The sequence below is a fragment of the Spinacia oleracea genome, chromosome 3 (assembly GCF_020520425.1).
Source record: "Spinacia oleracea cultivar Varoflay chromosome 3, BTI_SOV_V1, whole genome shotgun sequence".
Lineage (NCBI taxonomy): Eukaryota > Viridiplantae > Streptophyta > Magnoliopsida > Caryophyllales > Amaranthaceae > Spinacia > Spinacia oleracea.
This window is the reverse complement of record NC_079489.1, coordinates 24,188,717-24,208,451: the sequence shown is the minus strand read 5'-3', so window position 1 is coordinate 24,208,451 and position 19,735 is coordinate 24,188,717. Positions and strand designations below refer to the sequence as shown.

General features: G+C 36.5%; 1 protein-coding gene across 1 annotated transcript; it reads left to right on the top strand.

Moving 5' to 3' along the window:
- Positions 1–9,057: 9,057 nt before the first annotated feature.
- Positions 9,058–9,977, top strand: LOC130470725 (uncharacterized). The gene is made up of 2 exons (XM_056841245.1): positions 9,058–9,664; positions 9,754–9,977. Exons 1-2 carry the CDS (start codon positions 9,058–9,060, stop codon positions 9,768–9,770), a joined length of 624 nt encoding a protein of 207 aa, XP_056697223.1. The 3' UTR covers positions 9,771–9,977.
- The last annotated feature ends 9,758 nt before the right edge of the window (positions 9,978–19,735 follow it).

Sequence of the window (19,735 nt, the reverse complement as noted above, 5' to 3'; positions counted from 1 at the left end):
TTTAATGAAATATATAAAGTAGGAGCTCACTGCTCGACTGCTTGATCACTCAACAATGATGAAACGTAATATAAAAGAAAGAGAGAAAGATAACTTAGAGAAGAATTAGGGAGAGAGAATTGTAGAGAGAAAAGAAGTATTAATGATTTGAATGATGATCTCAAATTATCCTTACAACTTATTTATATTTCTAAAAAATCAAGCAAAGTTGTTAACAAACTATCAGCTAAACTAACATATTCCAAATTCGGTTGTAATGAATTTGGCGCTAAAACTAACAACTTCAAAAATTCAATCATTGTCTTAAAAGTCAATATTTAACAATCTTGCCATAACATGTATTCCCTCTTATAAAAACTTTACCACAAGTTTAAGGAAGAACTCTACCAAAGTTTTTGACATCTCTTGTAAGTCCCTTCCTATAAAACAAGCACTTCACTCTTTTTAAGGTGAGATCTCTACCAACATTATCATTTTCGGGTTCTAAATGAATCCAAGGTATCACTTTAGCTCTTATGTTGTTGTCAGACCCTAGCTAGAACCATCTTTCCCTTCCTTGTTAATAACTCATCTTGGAGAGTATAATGATTCACTGCTTCAAATTGTTGTAATGACTGCAAAACTTTGAGTAAGATGTCATCAATAGCATAACTTGCTTTTATAAGTTCTGTCAAGTCAAAAGACACAACAGGTATGGCAAAATTGTTGCTCCCTGAACTTTTGATAAAGCATCTGCAGCAATGTATTATTTACCACTTTTATATTTAATCGCGTAATGAAACCCCATGAGCTCAGAGAGCTAGAACTGTTGGGATGGAGTGGATACTTTCTGTTGAAACAACCATTTAAGGCTCTTTTTATTTGTTTTTATGAAAAAATGATTACTCATGGGATATTGTTCCTACTTTTGAACTGCAAAGACAACGGTTATGAGTTCTTTTTCATAAACAGACAACTTTTTGCCATAGGGCGCAAAGAACTACTTGATGTGCTTGTAATTAGCACATCTTTAGGAGCCATTTATGATCTCTTTTGCGCACATATTAGCTTAGATTAGATTCATATAGGTGCATTTAGATCTATTCCTACTCTATTTCCTTTCTTTTCTTGTTTTCTATGGAGAGCTTCTCTCTCCCCGTTTTCTGGGCCAAGCCAAAGCGACGCACGAAGTATGAATGTCCCTCTAATCCAAACGAGAGATTGACCACATAATAGGGCACGGGAGCAAGCTTCATGACATCCTCGTCATCCCATCTCATCACTACCATTGAAGGTTCCTACGAAGAGAAGGAGAAGTATGGGTGGAAAGCTTCCACCAAGTCGAGCCTATGCATTTGAAGTAGCACGATGTTCATACAACGGGAAATGTGAAGAAGAGAAGAACGAAATCTATGGGAATCATCCACACATAGGTGATGCATCCCTCACATTGCATTGGGAAGGAAAAAACACCATGGGAAGCAGCCAAGTACGAGTCGTGCACGAGGCGGCTAAGGTCGTGCAGTTCTGGTGCACGACCCTGGCATGGGTCATGCACAATTGGCACGGGTCGTGCAACCGCTGATTCCCAAACCCATGTACGGGCCGTGCAGAGCTGGAGAGCCCCATGCAACAGTCGACGACAACCCTACTTTTTGCGCACATGTTCCCCTTAGTATAAATATAAGGCTACCCCTCAAGTGTAAAGTGTGGAGTGTGTCTTTAAATTTATTTTCAGTAGTTTATTTATTTCTCTTAGCGACACACTCTCACCAACCTTTAGTGCTTTCTTGTCTTTAATTTCTGAATTCTTGGAGCAAGATCATCAATTTTCATTTCAAGTAATTGTTTTTGCTTGCATGCTTGATTTCTTTACAGCTTTTATTACTTCTCTTTAGTTTCAATTTCATAGTGTTTTTAGTTCATGATTGTTGGTTGAAGTTCTTAATTTACCCGAAGTGGTATGTTCTTGGTGTTCATCCCTAGTTCCATATTCTAGGTTAAAGTTCTTTACCCGAAATAGTAACATCATGTTTTCATGTGTAGTTTACTTAGATATACTTGGTTTAAGTGTAGATATGTGTGAGTAGTTAGCTTGTGCCTAGGGGTAGGGTGACCCCTAGTAGAATTATGGCATGATTGGTGTTTATCTTTAATTGTGTGTGTTAGTTTGGTGTTACTTTGGCGTTGCTGGTTGTTGTGAGATTATGTCCTTGCTTGATATGGGCGTGTGAGCATTAGGTGCCTAAGTGGACTCATGCTTGCTAGATACCTTAGGTTGATCTTAGCTTGAATTTTAGATGTCCTAGGATTATGCCTTTCTTTTTTGTTTCCTTTTTCCAAACCCAAGGAAAAGTGTGATTCATGTGCTATAGTTGTTCTTCTAGATAGGCATTGAGCGTGGAGCCGTTGACAACGGAGGACCTATTGACACGTGAAAGCGCATGTTCTTCGTGTCGACCCTAGGAGTGTGGCTATAGTGTGTGTTGAGCCTCATTTATATATACCTAGTTTCCACCATGACCCCGAGAACCTAGGTAGAAAATTGAAAACACAACGCTAGATTCTTGAACCACACACCGTGACCATCGGGTGAGAATAGTTTGTAGTAGTGTACAATGATCCCTAGACTTACTTGTAACTCTCCAGATGATTATGCTTGAGTAGAGTAGAGAGACCTTGACTTTCCATATCCATACTAGGTGAAAAGCCTCTTCCCTAATCTTATCCCTTTATATTGATTACAGCTCTCCTTTGTACAATTAGTGATAAGTTGTGCAAACAACTCAATTGTTGATTTCTTGTGACCAAGTAAAGTGTCTAGTGAGTGCATGTCCCTTGCTAGTGTAGAAAACGCTTGATCCCCGAGAGTTCGACCCCTTACATACCCCCGTGCTACTATACTTAGTGTAGTGCCATATGATTGAGTCAAGTGGAGAAAAATATCATCACTCCGGTGAGCTCCCATGATTAACGACTAGTGGGAGCTCATCAAGTTTTTGGCACCATTGTCGGGGATCAACGGATTTTTACATTAGTATATGTGTAGTCATTAGTTGTAGCTTTACTTATTTCTAGCATTAGTATTCTTGTGTGCATTTCCTTTCTGCTTCAAGGCACTAACTCTTGTCTACACTTTTGTTTTGTGAATGCAAGCTAGGACAAAACGTAGCACTTTGACACCTCACAACCACGAGATAGAAGCAATGACAAGAAAAAGTAACGGTAGAATAAGAAGGAGGTTTCTTGAGAGTCAATTGAACATGGAGAACCAAAATTACACCTTGTGCCAATGGTGCGACCAAATGAGGTTACCGCTTCATCAAGCATTTTGTGCCCTAAAATTGAGGCTCAAACGTTTAAGTTAAAGCCTAACTTCATATAATTCTTGGCGTAAGACAAGTATGGAGGATCACCCTGTTAGGTTATGAACAATATAATTCATGCGGAAACACCATAAAGCCAGGAATCAAAATTAATTTCCACATAGTCAATTAGCATAATTTAGTATACATGCTATATGATGTGTGCCTTCCCTAGCTGATCCTGAACCGAATAAGAAAAAGTAAAGGACTCCAAATGTCGCCCCTCCGTAGAAAGTCCACAACATGTTCAGATCCGCCTTAGATTCAACCAACTAGAATATTCTCTAAGGTTTTATGCACTCGGGAAACTCACAAATGTGATAGGCAAAGATTATGAATTGTGTGCTTAATTCAATGCATTCAATGTTGTATAAATTGTGATTATGAACCACGTATTTATAGAGTGAAAATAAGGAATTGCAATCCTACTAGGAACCGAATAACTATAGCTTTTAGGCTTTTAGTTAAACGCAAACTCTTTAGTATTCTATAAATAATTAAACTCTGATTATGATAGAATTCCGAAAATTGTAGGATTAGGAAAACAAAGGCTTGAGGCCCAAGCTACTTGTCGCGCAAGCAGACTTGGCGCCTAAGCTTGCTTGGCGCACAAGCCAAACACACGAGCTGGGCAGCGCTGTAGCACGCGTGGCTTGAGGCCCACGCTACTGCTTGCAGCCTGCGCCCATGCACTGCACGCAGGCCCATCGCTGGGCGTTTCTTGGTGCGGGGCCCGGAGCTTGCGTCTCGCGGGCTTGCTCGTCGAGAAGTCACTCGTCGTGCTTCCGATTCCTATTCCGATTCCGGAATTTATTTCCGATTCGAACATTATTTACGTTTCCGATAATATTTCCGATTCCGCCAATATTTCCGATTTCGACAATATTTCCGATTCCGGTAATATTTCCGGTTCCGGCAATATTTCCGATTCCGGTAATATTTCTATTTCCGTTAATATTTTTCGATACAAACCATATTTCCATTTCCGGCAATATCTTCGTCTTGGATAATATTTATATTTCCGTTATGAACCATATTTCCGTTTCCGGTAATACCTTCATTTCCGAAAAATATTCTTTCTTTGCCTTTTGATGATTTTAGCTCCCACTGGAAGCAAGATCCATCATTTTCGAATGACCATAAATAGAGTACTTAATGAATATTATATTCACTTAAATACTTGATCCGTTCACGCACTATTTGTGTGACCCTACGGGTTCAGTCAAGAGTAAGTTGTGGATTAATATCATTAATTCCACTTGAACTGAAGCGACCTCTAGCTAGGCATTCATATCACTTGATCTCATTGAATTATTAATTTGTTAATTAATACTGAACCTTATTTATTAGACTTAACATTAGATGCATTAAATGCAAACTTGGACCAAGGGCATTATTTCCTTCAGTCTCCCACTTGTCCTTAGGGACAAGTGTGCATTTCCTAATTCCTTTGTCGCTTGATCCCTGCTCATGAACATAAGGTAAGAGTAGTCATCCTTATTATGTCCATAGGTATTTCTTGGTGTCAGAGTTCAACTGATCAAATAAACATATAATCATAGCCTATGATTCATCTGAGCACGACCATGCATTTTACAGTTTCTAGCTCTCTCAGTGGCCTTGTACAACTTTTGACATCTCATCCCGATTTATGGGAGGACAATCCCAATATTGTGATCTTGAGGTTAGACTTCATTTGATAGGTGATTACCTGAGCATTGCCGTTATAGACTCCTTTTACGGTGCGACGTTTGACGTCGTCAAAGTAACCAGTTCTCAAACAAGTAATCTCAAATCACTCAGGTATTGAGGATTAGTGTCTAATAATATAATGAAATTTACTTACTTACGACAGATTTTCATCTTTTACAGTAAATTATCATAGGTATGTCCGATACTAATCTTATCAAGTAAGTATCTATGCAAATGATTGCGACATTGCCATGTCCACATAGTTCAAGAAACAGAACTACTAGTCATCTTGCATTCTAGTCGTCTAGCGTTTTATATACGTCCACCTTTATAGAAAACTTCAGACCAGGGACCATTTTCAACTTTTTACATTCAAGTTCACTTGATAGAAATTTCTTAGTCATAGGACTGGTCCTGACAGTATGTCTTGAATATTTGTCAAATTGAAAGGACTCATCATTTAATAAACCACAAAATTAAATAGAAAAATGAATTTTTATTCCTTTCTATGAATGGTTAACCAAATATGTTTTACAAAGTATTAAAATCTAAAACTGTTAAACATTTAATAAGGACATCAAAGCCATTCTCCAACATGCTTGATTCGCATAGCTGCAGTGTGCAAGTTGTGCTTCGCTTTAGTTAATGGATCTGAGATGTTGTCGTCAGTTCCATGAAGGAATTATGTCCTTAGACATTTCCGGCAATTACTAAATATAAATAGGAATTAATTATGAAGATAATAAATTAATTATTTTAGTAATCATATTTGCTTGCTAGAGAATAAATGTGATTAGTAGGACAATATTGATTGGACCTACAACTAAAATATATTAACCCTATAAGGTCACACATATAAGCACTAATTGGAATGGGCCCAAAAGGTCCTATGGCAACCGACCTGCTAAGAGAAATAAGGTTGGGCTTTGTGTTAACTTAAAAGCCCTAAACATTATAATAGTTATAATGTCAGGGATTCAGGAACTACGTTAATTGAATATCTGACACAAAAAGAAAACACAAAAACCCTAACTGTCATTCTCTAAACGCCGTACATCCCAAACAAAGCAAGAGACAGATTGTGATCGTTCTCTTCCGTACTAGCATACGTGGGATTCAATTCGTGCTTGTGGACTGAGTAGAGGAGCAACAAGTGGGGCTCTAAGATCTTCGAAGCTTGCATACGAACGGGAGAACACGCTTCAAAGGTGATTATTCTTTCGACTTAATCTGATCTATACTATTGTTATGCATGAGATCCTGTGATAGATGTTAGGAAATTGTTTCCTGAAATTCCGCTTTATGCATCTATATGTTCCTACAGTGGTATCAGTTTTAGCCTCTTGCATAATATTTTATGATCATGATTGTATGCAACATTATTATTTTGATTCAATTAAGGGAAGATTTATTTATGGCTTGAATTTGCAAAATTAATATATGATATTAATTGATTGGAATCATTAAATCGTGATTTAATTATTTTTTGCTCAAAATAAATTTATAAAATTCCGAAATTTTTATCACAGGGTCAAAATTAACAGTTAATATCACATAAAAAATTTCGGATTTTTTAAAATTAAATTCGTCAGATTTTAAATTATTTATTGGTTAATAAGATTAATCATGGAAATAATTTGTTAACAATTAAAGATTTTATTTTTAATTAGTTAAATAAATCTACTGATTATCCCCTAATTTTTATACAACAGCCGAAAGTTTTTGGTAATTTTTTAACTAACTTTCGGAATTTTTGTATATTAATTATTGAATTTGGTTAATTTTTATGTTTAATTCGATTAATCATAAAATTTAAGGATAACAATTAAAATTTTTGATTTTATTTGTTAAGAAAATTCAATAGAACCGCCTAATAATTTAATTCGAATTTTTTAGATTATAATTGTTATTTTTCTGAATTATTTGAATAAAATGAGATAATTATGCCCTAAATTTTGAGTTCTTGTTAGATTTAATTTGAATAAAGATTCTACTTGAAATCTAACTTTTAACAAACCTAAAATTCAGTTTTAATTTTGTTAAATTATTCAAATTTTCTGCCATAATTTTCGGATTATCTCACCTAATTAATTTTGTTAATCTTTAACAAAAGTTGATTAAAGATTAATTTAATTTAGGTAATTGTTACACAAATTAAAAGAACAAACCCCATGGCTGGGTGGCCCACCTCCGATGATGGAGCCACGGTGGGGGGTGAATTAGGGCCGTGTTCCGGCGGTTATCAGGGCGGCAGTCGATTATCGTCGCGGCGGAAGAGCAGCCAGCATCGCTGCTGTTCGGTTGCTGCTGTGCTGGCCACGACGCCGACGCCGGTCTTGCTGCCGGCAGTTGCTGGTAGATGGGTCGGGCGGCGTGGCTGGGTCCTTCCTGTGGAAGCTGGTCGGCGGCCCTGGTGGCTGCTGGCCGGCGATGAAGCTGTTTTGAAATGTTACTGTTCCTGCTTTGTTCTTCATTCAAATTAAAAAAAAAAAGAAAAAAAAAAAAAGAAAAGGGAATTTTGAAAATCGTTTTCACAGTGCATTAAAAGGAAAATCTGATTTTCCTAATCAAGGTCCAAATTGGAAAAGTTTCCCAAATCAACCTTTATAAATTGAATAAATTTCCCAAAAATCAGTTTTGGTAATTTTGGAAATATTTTTTTTTGGAAAATATGATTTTCTAAGTTGAGCATAAATTAATATGTTTCTTTAAATGCAAATTCTTGATTAATACGATTATTCTAGCCATATTTAAATAGTAATTGAATTAAAATAATAAAGTTTCATAAATAATGTTAAACTTAAATTGTTTAAGTTTTTAAAATTATTTTGGAAATGCTATTTGCTTATTAACAATTAATAAGTAAATAATTTGTGTTTAATATAGTTTGATATTATATGCGTGTATGGAATATATATGATATTTTGTTACAGGCAAGTGACTAGTATGACCCAAAATAGGATAGAAAATACGATCTGCGTATCGTTTTGTATTCTTGTAAGTTTTGAAATACGATCTGCGCATCGTTCTGTATTATTGTAATTTAATTTAAAAGTTTAAATTAGATTATAAAGTTCGTATTATGAGCTCGATGGAGTAAGCAGGTTCAATCCGAAATTCAAGGATGGAGATCCAAGAAAGATGAATAGGAACCCAAGAAGATTTGAGCTTATTTTTTAGGGGCCATACTAGGATCACATTTAATTTTTATGTATTTTATATTGCCTTAAAATGCTTATTGAGTTTATGTATGTGGTTATTTAAAGCGATGTGTTCACTTTTAATTAACCAACATAGTAAATTTAGGTCCCAAAATAATATTGAGTTTAAGTGCTTTTCCATACAACACCTATAAAGCCTTAGATCATGAGTAATAGGTTCTGCCAAAGCAGGGTGTTGCTTATAATTCCGGGGATAGTAGGGTAGGTTTTTTGAAACTTACATGTTAATGTTTGGTTTAACTCAACAAAACTATCAAAAGACAAAGTTTTGGGTTTTGAAGCTAAGAGATAGGAAAATACAAAGAGTTGTTAACCTGTCTACCAAGAGTTATAATTAGTTATAATTAGTAAAATATTTACTTACCTCGAATACTATAAATTAAAGTAGCAGGGCCAAAGTCCGTTTGATTGTAGTGGGAGGGGATTTTGGTTAATTCTTTATTCAATGGGGACTTCTAATTTTGAATAAAGGGTAGTAGTGAATTGAATTTGTTTAATTGCTACTTTTGATAAACATTATATTGAATCTTGCTTTACTTTTTATTGTAGTTATCATGTCTGGTGCAAACAACTCTACTTTTAACTTGCGCCCTCTAATTGAAAAAGACAAACTGAATGCTACAAACTTCCTACAATGGCAAATGGCTGTGAGAATTGTTCTCAGAGCGGAAGGAAAAGAAAGTGTTCTTGACAATCCTCTCCCTGAACCCCTGCCAGAAAATGCTACTGCAACTCAAAGGCGAACTAGACAAACTCTAGAGGATAACTCCCTGCAAGTAACATGCTTGATGCTTGCTTGCATGGAACCAGAGTATCAAAAACGTTTTGATGGTCTGGATGCCTACAGCATAATCCAACAACTGAAAACTTTGTTTCAGAAAAATGCTAGATTGGAGAGATTTGAAGCAAACTGCAAACTTCTGGATTCCAAGTTGGAAGAGGGGAAGCCCGTTGGTCCGCATGTGTTCGATTTGATTGGACATTTTCAGACCATGGAGAAATTGGGCTTCCCTTATCCTAAGGACCTTGCAACTGACATAGTCATCAGATCCTTTCCTGAAGATTCTCATAACTTTAAGTTGAACTTCTACATGCAAGGAGGGGAGGCTACCCTGCAAGAGTTGCATGGTTCACTAATTCAGGCTGAGAGAAACTTACCAAGTAAACCTAAACATAAGGATGTTCTAATGGTTAGTAAAGGTAAGCAGTTCAAGAAGAAAGGGGCTCCCATGAAGAAGAACAAGGGCAAGGTAGTTGCCAATGAGAACTCTTCAACCAAGACAAAGGCCACTCCAAAGGCTAAGGTAGCTGCTCAACATGAGTGCTACCACTGCCACAAGATTGGTCATTGGAAGAGGAACTGCCCCAAGTATCTGGAGGAAAAGAAGACTGGTGCTTCAATTTCAGGTATCTATGTCATAGAAGTTAATTTAGCTACAACTGCTTCTTGGGTATTTGATACCGCTTGTGGATCTCACATTATTGGTAATGTGCAGGGACTAAAAAGAAGTAGGAGCTTGAGCAAAGGCGAAGTGGATCTCCGAGTAGGCAATGGAGCAAGAGTTGCTGCTTTAGCTGTAGGAGATTATAGTTTACGCTTGCCTTCTGGTTTAATATTAGAACTTTATAATTGTTATTACGTTCCAGTTATTACCAAGAACATAATTTCTATTCCGATTTTGGATTCGGAAGGTTTTTCATTTCAAATTATGAATAATTGTTGTTCAGCATATTTGAATGGCATGTTCTATGTCTCTGCTAAATTATCAAATGGTTTGTATGTACTAGACTTACAAAACCATAACTATCACATAGAAAACAAGAAACACAAACCAAATGATTTGAACCCTACTTACCTATGGCATTGTCGATTAGGCCACATAAGCTCAAAACGCATAGAGAAACTTCATAAGGATGGAATTCTCAAATCATTTGATTTTGAATCATTTGAAGTATGTGAGTTTTGCTTAATGGGGAAAATGACAAAGTCTCCTTTCACAGGCTCAAGTGAAAGGGCCAATGATCTTTTAGCCCTCATACATACTGATGTGTGCGGACCTATGAGTACTTTGGCTAGGGGAAGGTGCGGGTATTTCATTACTTTTACTGATGATGTGAGCAGATTTGGATATGTTTACCTCATGCGGCATAAGTCGGAATCCTTTGAAAAGTTCAAGGAATTCCAAAATGAAGTACAAAACCAACTTGGAAAGAAAATTAAAGCATTGCGATCCGATCGTGGTGGTGAATATTTATCTCAAGAGTTTGGTGATCATTTGAAAGATTGTGGAATACTTTCGCAATTGACTCCACCAGGGACACCACAATTGAATGGGGTTTCCGAAAGAAGGAACCGAACTCTATTAGATATGGTTCGGTCCATGATGAGTCTTGCTAACCTTCCTGCCTCATTTTGGGGATTTGCGCTTGAAACAGCGGCATTCACACTCAACAGAGCTCCGTCCAAAGCAGTAGAAAAGATGCCATATGAGATGTGGACTAGAAAAGTTCCAAAATTGTCTTTTCTAAGGACATGGGGTTGTGAAGTTTATGTAAAACGTTTACTTTCTGATAAGCTTTCACCCAAGTCCGATAAGTGTCTTTTTGTGGGTTACCCAAAACAGACTAAGGGATACTACTTCTACAACCAAAGCGAAAACAAAGTGTTTGTTGCTCGCGATGGTGTCTTTTTGGAAAAGGAGTTTATTTCCAGAAAAACAAGTGGGAGTAATGTATATCTCGAAGAAATTCGAGATGAGCAACAAATGGATGAGGTTCACACCTCGTCAGAGACGACCCAGCATGAAAATGCTCAGGAGGCGGTGCATTCCATTCATGCTCCTTCTACCGTCCCACTTGGAGATAATCCATGCGAAGTCCCTCAACCTAATGAGGTGGAAACTTCTCCTGTTGTTCCCCAACGTAGGTCTAGTAGGGCCGTCATTCCGTCAAAGAGATATATTGATTTCCTTTTGACTGAAAGTTCTGAAATAGAGATTTTAGAACATGAGGAACCTACTAGCTACACAAATGCTTTGACGAGTCAAGACTCCGAGAAATGGCTTGAAGCCATGAGATCCGAAATGGATTCGATGTTTGAAAATCAAGTATGGGACTTGGTTGCTTTGCCTGATGGGGTTAAACCCATAGGTTGCAAATGGATTTTCAAACTGAAAAAGGACAAAGATGGAAACATTGATGTCTTTAAGGAAAGACTAGTGGCAAAAGGTTTTAGACAAATTCATGGTATTGACTATGATGAAACCTTCTCACCAGTAGCCATGCTGAAATCCATTAGGATAATTCTTGCGATTGCTGCCTTTCATGACTATGAGATCTGGCAGATGGACGTCAAAACCGCTTTCTTGAATGGGTTCTTAAAAGAGGATGTGTACATGACACAACCACAAGGTTTTGAAGATCCAAACAGTCCAAGAAAAGTTCGCAAGCTTAAGAAGTCCATTTATGGGCTTAAGCAAGCATCCCGGAGTTGGAACCTCAGATTTGATGAGGCAGTCAAATCTTTTGGCTTCCTTAGAAATGAAGAGGAATCTTGTATATACAAGAAGTTGAGTGGGAGTAGTATTGCTTTCCTGGTCTTGTATGTGGATGACATACTTCTCATAGGAAACGACAAGACCATGCTTGAGTCAGTCAAGGAATGGCTTAAAAGTTGTTTTTCCATGAAAGACCTAGGAGAAGCTGAGTACATCTTGGGAATAAGGATCCATAGAGATAGATCCAAAAGTCTGATTGGACTTAGCCAAGAGACTTATATTGATAAGGTTCTTGCAAGGTTCAAGCTGGAAAACTCCAAAAGAGGTTTCATTCCCATGCAACATGGCATTTCACTTGGCAAGACTCAGTGTCCTTCGACACCTGATGAGGTCAAGCGCATGAGTAATGTCCCTTGTGCTTCTGCAGTAGGGTCCATTATGTATGCCATGGTATGCACTCGACTGGATGTTGCATATGCTTTGAGTATGTGCAGCAGATACCAGTCAAACCCAGGAGAGGCGCACTGGATGGCAGCAAAGAATATCCTTAAGTACTTAAGAAGGACTAAGGATAATTTCTTGGTCTATGGTGGAGATAATGAGTTGGTTGCCACTGGATACACCGATGCAAGCTTCCAAAGTGACAAAGATGATTTCCGATCACAATCTGGTTTCATGTTTTGTCTAAATGGAGGGGCTGTGAGCTGGAAGAGTTCTAAGCAGAGTACCATCGCAGATTCTACAACAGAGGCTGAGTATATTGCAGCAAGTGATGCAGCAAAAGAAGCTGTTTGGATAAAAAAGTTCATTAGTGAACTTGGTGTAGTTCCTAGCATTGAAAATGGCATTGAGTTATATTGTGACAACAATGGTGCCATTTCTCAGTCCAAGGAACCCAGATCGCACCAAAAATCCAAACATGTGCTCAGGAGATTCCATCTTATTCGAGAGATCGTTGAAAGAGGGGATGTGAAAGTAAGCAAGGTTCATACTGAGGATAACGTGGCTGATCCTCTGACTAAACCGCTTGCTCAACCTAAGCATGAGAGTCATACTAGGTCTATGGGGCTTAGGCATATGGGAGAATGGCTTTAGTTTGTTTACTTTATGTTTACAATTGTAAAGACATTTATTATGCTTTGAATGTTTATCAATAAAAGTTCATTCTTATTTAATTGTTTGGTTTAGTATTAAATAAAATGTCCAAATAACTTGTGTTTTCAAATAGGATTATCGAAAACGTTTTGATAATGGAACCCTATAAAGTGAACTGAAATCACAACTTATTAAGTCCCTAGTCTGAATCACTAAATTGGACATAAGTGATTTATGAGAAGACTAGCATGTAATTAATTGATAGTGCAGTTCCATGGGCTATGGAGACATAGGGATGTCTAATTGATTATATGGATGTATACTTGATGCATTGAGACTTGACCTAACTAGATTCTAAAAGTAGAATCAAAATTCTATATTTAGTGGATTCCTTAGACATGAGTATGTCTTAATAACCACGAGACAATTAGTTTAACTTTGACGCTGTTAAACGCCGCGCCGTAAAAGGAGGTTATAAAGGCAGTGATCAGGTGGGCTAAGAATTGAGTGGGAGTTATGGTCATACAAGAGTGAATAAGTCCTCCTATTTGATAGGAATGGTGTCTGGGCCTCTTGATGAGCAAGAACTGAAAATTGCATGGCCATGCGGAATGGGATTAAAAGTTAATCTTTATTTGAACAGTTCGAACTCGGCGATCAAGAAACAAGAATTTGAGAATAACAGTGTGTTATCAAATTTTGGCATTAAGAGACTTAAGGAATTTAGCATTGCGTTCTTGTCTTCGGACAAGTGGGAGATTGAAGGAATTATGTCCTTAGACATTTCCGGCAATTACTAAATATAAATAGGAATTAATTATGAAGATAATAAATTAATTATTTTAGTAATCATATTTGCTTGCTAGAGAATAAATGTGATTAGTAGGACAATATTGATTGGACATACAACTAAAATATATTAATCCTATAAGGTCACACATATAAGCACTAATTGGAATGGGCCCAAAAGGTCCTATGGCAACCGGCCTGCTAAGAGAAATAAGGTTGGGCTTTGTGTTAACTTAAAAGCCCTAAACATTATAATAGTTATAATGTCAGGGATTCAGGAACTACGTTAATTGAATATCTGACACAAAAAGAAAACACAAAAACCCTAACTGTCATTCTCTAAACGCCGTACATCCCAAACAAAGCAAGAGACAGATTGTGATCGTTCTCTTCCGTACTAGCATACGTGGGATTCAATTCGTGCTTGTGGACTGAGTAGAGGAGCAACAAGTGGGGCTCTAAGATCTTCGAAGCTTGCATACGAACGGGAGAACATGCTTCAAAGGTGATTATTCTTTCGACTTAATCTGATCTATACTATTGTTATGCATGAGATCCTGTGATAGACAGTGGCGGTGCCAGTACGGGTTTAGTGGGTTCAACTGAACCCGTACTGGCAAAAACATAGAAGAAGTTCGCGAGTTTCTGAACATACCAAATTTAAGTTTATATAGAATTTAGCGCTCAAAATATACACAAGATAGAGGCTGGAACACTGGTTGGAGCGGGAACTGTTTTCCCCATATGGTCGCGGGTTCGACTCTTCGCAAGGGGAATTCTAAGATTTTTGATTTTTCTTTCTTTTCTTTCTTTTTTGAATTTTTCTTTCTTTTCTTTCTTAGTAGCTATAGTTTTGAACTTTTAATAAATAATTTTTTTATTACAAAATGTATTTGAAATTCTGAAAATTATCCAACGCCCTAGAAAAAATTGGATTTTGTTTTTATTCATTTTCTTAAAAATAAATTCTTTAATTATTTATCTTATATACTATAGTACGTATGCAACCTGTTATTTGTATTCAAAAAAATCTGCTAATGTACGCTCTGTACAAAAAATATGACTTATATTTTAATTTCGAACCCTTAACAAAAAATTTCTGGCACCGCCACTGGTGATAGATGTTAGGAAATTGTTTCCTGAAATTCCGCTTTATGCATCTATATGTTCCTACATTCCAATCTTGCTTATCTCGACTTATTTCCTCTCCACGAATTCTCGTAGAAGGTGAAATCTACAAAGTACATGTTTGACTCTCTGGTGGTGTCTAGGCTCCTTTGCCTGTGCTTTAGCTCCATTATTGTCACAATATAAAGCTATTGGTTCTTTAATGGAGGGGACTTTGTAATACCTCGTATTTTTCTATAATTATAAATATATTTTATTATATTTATAAAGCATTTCGTTGTATTTTTATAAAATTAATTTCATTTAATGAGAATTAAATGCACTTTTATTTTTAATTAATTTAAATATTAATTATTTCAAAAACCGTATTTTTATTAAATAAGTTCAAGGAATTTATTTAATCGGGAATTGTTGGGTCGTATTTCGAAAACAAATTTAATAAACTTAAAGCCCGGTCGTTTTGTTTTAATTAAACCCAACAAAGCTTGCAAGGAAATTAATGAACTAAGCCCGAAATCAAGCCCAACTCAAAATTACACTAACCTAGCCCACAAGGGAGAGAAAACCTATAAATAGACCTCATATCAAACCCCCAAGATCAAAAATTCAGAAATCTCTCTCTCTCCTCTTTTTCTCTCCTTGCGGCACACTCCACCCACACCCCTCTCTTCTTCGTGCGCCCTTGCTTGCGGCGCAAGGCAACCCGCCTCGCCGTCTCGCCCAGCTCGCCCGCCTCACAGCCGAAGCGTAGCACGAGTGTGCCTGCGCGCTGTGTGTGGTCATGCTCGCCAGCGCCCACGCGTCCCTCGCCGCGTCTCGCGTCGCATCGCAGCACAGCACCCCTGCTGTGTGTGCGCGTCTCGCCTGTGCCCAGCGCCCACTCGTCGCCTGTCCCTCGCGCGCGCGCGCCCTGGTGTGGTGCGTTGCGCTGCTGCGTGTTGTTGTTGCTTGTTGTGTTGCGTTGGTCGGCACACACACACACACGAGCAATTAATCGTTGTGTGTGTGTGTGTTGATCAATTGTTTAAAATCAAATTTTGTTTTCAAAACTATTAATTTTCAGTTTTAAATTGATTTAATTATTGTGATTAATTTAAATATTTGGGTTGTTTAAATTAATTAAAACGGTTATGAACACCGTATTGGGTTAGTATTGTGTTTTAATTAAAGAGATTGGTTTTGATGATTTAAATTATGATTTTCAGATTTTATATGTTATAAAGTGTGGATTTTTGAAGTCAAAACATGTTTTCGGATTAAACTATTGCAAGGGTTTTGGTTTCAAATTGATTAAGCAATTGATTTACATAAGTTAATGTCAATTTAAATTATGGGAGTCAATCAAAATTTTCAGATTGGTTATAAGCTTTAAAAAGTTGGTTTTTAAGGGTTTTAAAGCGAAAAAGTCAATGTTTTTATGCTAGGACTTGAGTTGACTATTTGAGACTATTAAATTACCAATTAATGAATGATTTCTAAATAAACTAAAGGTTTTAGTTTCTTAAATAGTTGCTGGAAATTTAGTAAACATGGATAATAATTAAGTTCTCTTATTTTGTTTTATAGGAGTTGATTTCTAGTGAGTCGTGATTCGCACAGTGGCCCCCGTACTTAGGTATTCCAGGTACGTACAAGACTAGGGTGACCACCCATCCCTTGAGGACTTTATGAAGTGTATTGAATGCGAATCATGTGAACTTATATGTTGTTATGAATTCATATTTGATGATTGGGAATGAATATGTTATTATGAATTCATGTTTAATGTTGAGAACAAGCATGTGATTATTATTGTTGAATCTATGTGAACGAGCATGTTATGAATTGAATTATGCTTTATAGATTCTGTTGAACTATCATGTTATGGACTTTTATAATCGTTGAATTATGTCAAGCTTGTTGTTCAAGTTGGTTTGCATGTATGAGTAGTGCGCATGCAAGTTGTTATTATTATTATGCTATAGTACAGGATGTCTAGCATAATTATTGAGCCAGTCGAATATTGCCAGTGAACAATATATATTCTACCAAGGGGTAGAATATGTTAGGGAGTCTATGTGAATTGAATTAAGGACAATTCGTGCTAAGGGCACACCCCGCTTGTTAATAGGCAATGTCGGGTTATCTCAAACAGTGTTTTTGAGAAGGAACAATGGGAGTAATTTCACTTGAGTCTTGTTTGATCACAAGTCCTAAAGAAGTAAAATATTAAAGAGTCATTGTTGAATGGTTTAATTGTTCAATTGTTTGTATGTTGTGTCTTGAGTCGCCTTGAACATAATATACTAATTAACGTAAAGTGTAACCCAAAGAGCTTCAAAACTCTTGGAACGTATATACCTTGAGTATGAACAATGGGGGGAGTCTTGCCGGAAAACTTGTACTCCTAGAATGATACAAGACGTTGTTTCATTCTCTTTTATGCCGTTGTGCATTGGAATTCCTGTCGGTATGGCCCGACTGTCGATAGTAGCCCGACTTATTTTGGTGTATGGTTGGCTCCCATCACCCTTTCTTTCCTTTTGAGGATACTTTACTTTCCCCGTTCGAAGCTACTTTTTTATTAAACTGTGAGTCAAGAGTCGTGTCTCGTGTCGAGTGGTGTATCCATGTTTACTTGTTCATTTTATGGCTTTTTCATGTGGATTATTTAATTTTCGAGTGAAGCATGTTAGGATAGAATGTTATTCTAGCTTGTTCGTACTCAGCTTTTGCTGACTTCGTGCTTCATGTCTTCTGGTCATGGCCTTTGCCTTAATGACCCTATGATGATCCATCAATTGCATTTGCGTTGTTGGGGAGTAGATTTTTAAATAAGCAGGTTTGTAGAGATAACTTGCCGGAGAAGTTATCATGGGATTCGAGTTGAGAGTTTTACGCTTCCGTAATTTTATAAACTCTATTTCTATTTATAGTCATGACTAATACTACTATTTTCAGTTAATGGATTTCAAACGGTTTGTTTAGTTTGGGCCTCAATGGTTCCAACTTGTTTTAATTACCATTAACTATTTATTTAATATGTTTTGAAAGTTAGTTAATTCCGCTGCGTAATTCTGGTAAATAGCCTTAGCCGTTATCACGATGGCGGTAATATCTTGGTAATTCCTGTGTTTTGAGTCGGAAAATGTTTTATAAAAAGCAAGGAATTATTAGGGTGTTACAAAGTGGTATACTAGAGCTTAGTTTCATTCCTTCTTTGTAGTAAGCAATACTACAAAGTGGTAATCGGAGACTAATGCGGAACTTAGGATTTTTGAAAATCGTTTTCCTAAAGTCAAAGTGCTATTTTGAGTACTCAATATTTCGAAAGGTTAAATACTAATTATTTTAAGTATTTGAAATTTATCGATTTTATTTTAAATGGTTCGAATTTACTAAATTCGAATAAATTCGAATTATATTTTCGAAATTCCGAAAAAAAATTCTCTCTCTTTCGGAATTTCCGGATTTTTCAAAAAAAAAAAAAAAAAATCTTAGTTTTCTTTCGGATTTTCCCAATTTTCGAAAAAAATAAAAAAATAATGTATTCTTTCGAAAATTCCGAATTAATTATTTAATTATTTATTTAATTCTTTTAAAGTATTTTTGAAAATAATCGAATTAATTAAATTATTCGATTAATTATTTTAAATTTTCGATTTTAATTTCTAATAATTTCGCGTATATTTGAAGTTATTTATTTAAATTAATTTCGAAAATTTTTAAATTCTTTTCTAAGTGAGGAATGGGTAGAATAAGAAGGGTTAATTAGTCTAAGTATGTGTTGTCTAAGTATGCCTTTCTAATCAAGTGTTTATGTGTTTATGCCTTGATGTTATGATTCTTTTAATTAAAGTTTGATCATGTTTTGGTTGCTTTATGTGATTAATTGCATCACGAATCATGATTAAGCATGTACTTGTGCATTGAAAATTGTATGGCTCAACGAACTTACTTTGTTTTGGAACACTTTTAGTAAGACTTTGTAGTTGTTAACTTTCAGGATTAAGATGTTGATTTCAAAGTACACAAATCTAGGAAACCTAGAGAATCTAGACTGTGAGACCCCACACATTTATGTCAAGAAGATTGAGTTTGCCTGCAATTACTTTGCTTCAGTGCAGAACCTACCTGAGTTGAGAAGGAAAGATGTTATGGCAGAGATGGTTATTCATTGCTTACCTTCCAAGAACCCATACATAGAGCTTAAGAACCAATTTCGGGATATGCATATGGAAAATGGTATCCCTAATTACTACAAGTATGGTACTCCAGATGGTAGATGGAGATATGATTTGGAGATTATGACTACAGTTATAGAGTTAGCGGAGGAATGTTTTGTGGATGGCAAGATAGTGTCAAGTGTTCACAATGTAGGAGTATACTATGATACAGAGACTCACATGGATGAGGACTATGATGATGATGTTGTTGAGATTGAGAACCCTAATCCTATCATTCCTGAACCCACTATTGAGATCTCCAGTGACACAAAAATTGAACCTGAAGTCGACAATGATGAGGTAAACAGTGTGCAACAGCAAAACAATGAGGATATGGAGTATGAGTCTGATCCAGAGGAAGACTTTGATGACTTTGAAGACCATGAGCCCTCTTCACCTGTTTGTAAGGGTGGTTGGATAGTTGAGTAGCATTTTAAGCTTTGTAATAGCTAGTGCCTAGATTTAGAGAAGCAATAAAGTAGTACACTACTATTTATGGTTTTAGTAGTTCAGTGTTGTGGTTTTCCGAATAAAGTACGATCCGAAGGATGTATTATTTTTCCATTGAAGCAATAAAATCTAGAATTCCTTCTTATATCCTTAATTCTAAGTCTATACTATCTTTGAGCGATTATCGCGAAAGGAATTTTATGCATTTCTTCAATGAAATTGTACTTGCAAGGTGGTCCAATCCTTCACCACCTGAATTTTGTGATGCGGACTAAGGGAAAAGCGACCCATAAACAGGCGCCTATCCGGTCTAG